The following is a 1,687-nucleotide window of genomic DNA, read 5'->3' on the forward strand; positions in this document are numbered from 1 at the left end:
ATAGCAAATATATTATATAAGGGAATTCGTCAGTTGCTCTATGGTTATATAACATAAGGCTATAACAAATATGTTATATAAGGGAATTCTGCAGTAACTCTATAGTTATATCATATAAGGCTATAACAAATATATTATATAAGGGAATTCTTCAGTTAATCTAAAGTTATATAACATAAGGCTATAGCAAATATATTATATAAGGAAATTCTTCAGTTATTCTATTGCTATATAACATAAGGCTATAACAAATATATCTTATAAGGGAATTCTTCGGTTACTTTATTGCTATATAACATAAGGCTATAACAAATATATTATTTAAGGGAATTCTTCAGTTACTTTATGGTTATATAATATAAAGGCTATAACAAATATATCTTATTAGGGAATTATTCGGTTACTTTATTGCTATATAACATAAGGCTATAACAAATATATCATAAGGGAATTCTTCGGTTACTCTATAGTTATATAACATAAGGTTACAACAAATATATCACATAAGAGAATTCTACGGTTACTTTAGTGTTATATAACATAAGGCTATAACAAATATGTTATATAAGGGAATTCTTCAGTTGCCCTATAGTTATATAACATAAGGCTATAACAAATATATTATATATGGGAATTCTTCAGTTACTTTTTTGATATATTACATAAGGCAATAACAAATATATTATATAAGGGAATTATTCGGTTACTTTATTGTTATGTAACATAAGGCTATAACAAATATATTTTTTAATGGATTTCTTCGGTTACTCTATAATTATATAACATAAGGTTACAACAAATATATTACATAAGGGAATTCTTCAGTCGATCCCAAAACAAGTGAATATATTCCGCATCTTCATACCAAGTTATATAAGTAGTTGTCTTTAATAAAGCATGAAGTGAATTGCTCATATTTTCACTATCTATATCTTCTAATAAAACTACACTCAAAGGTTCCATAGCTCGATTTAAAACGTGTTTCTGAGCTAAAGTCATTTCAAATTGACACCATTCACTTCGAGCAAAATTATTACTTAATATGACTAAAACACGACGACTATTTTCAATCGATTCTACAATATTATCTATAATCAATCTACCAGCCTGGAAATCTCTTTCATGCACACAGAGTTTCAAGCGATCATTTCCCTCTAATTGTGGTACCAGATCATCCAAAACCCAAACGTCCTCAGCGGAGTATGAAACAAACACATCATAGAGGTACTGTCGTTCCGCCATATTGTTTAAGAGTTTGGGTTGATGTCGCCAGATATAAATCTGATATTTGATAAACCATCTATATTTATAAACAATAGACACTAGGGAAAAATAAAAGAAGTATAACACAACAAACACCAGTTATTGACGTATAAGCCGAACTGTGTTTTATGCAAATTTCTTTCGTCATATTTAAACAGGTATATTTATGTGGGAAATGTATAAATTTTGTATGGTCTCGATTCACCCATTCAATCAACCAAAGATTGTCGCAAATGCAGTCTATTGGATTATATTGAAGAGATATATTTTGTAATTGTGACCTAAATTTCCTAGGAAACATCTCCTTTGATACTTTCTGTAATGAATTCCTACCAAGATCTAAGTAAGTTAAATTGCTGTTTCCATCCCAAAATTTGTCTTCCCATTTTGATATCCCATTCTCATAAAGATTTAGAAACTTTAG

The 1,687-nt window shown here is 28.7% G+C and overlaps 1 protein-coding gene across 1 annotated transcript; it reads right to left on the reverse strand.

Annotated features, from left to right (window-relative positions):
- Positions 1–804: 804 nt before the first annotated feature.
- LOTGIDRAFT_135453 (hypothetical protein) lies at positions 805–1,242 on the reverse strand (the record flags this gene model as incomplete). The annotated part of the gene is made up of 1 exon (XM_009069061.1): positions 805–1,242. One exon carries the CDS (start codon positions 1,240–1,242, stop codon positions 805–807), a length of 438 nt encoding a protein of 145 aa, XP_009067309.1.
- Between the last annotated feature and the right edge of the window lie 445 nt (positions 1,243–1,687).

Source organism: Lottia gigantea, assembly GCF_000327385.1.
Source record: "Lottia gigantea unplaced genomic scaffold LOTGIsca_98, whole genome shotgun sequence".
Lineage (NCBI taxonomy): Eukaryota > Metazoa > Mollusca > Gastropoda > Lottiidae > Lottia > Lottia gigantea.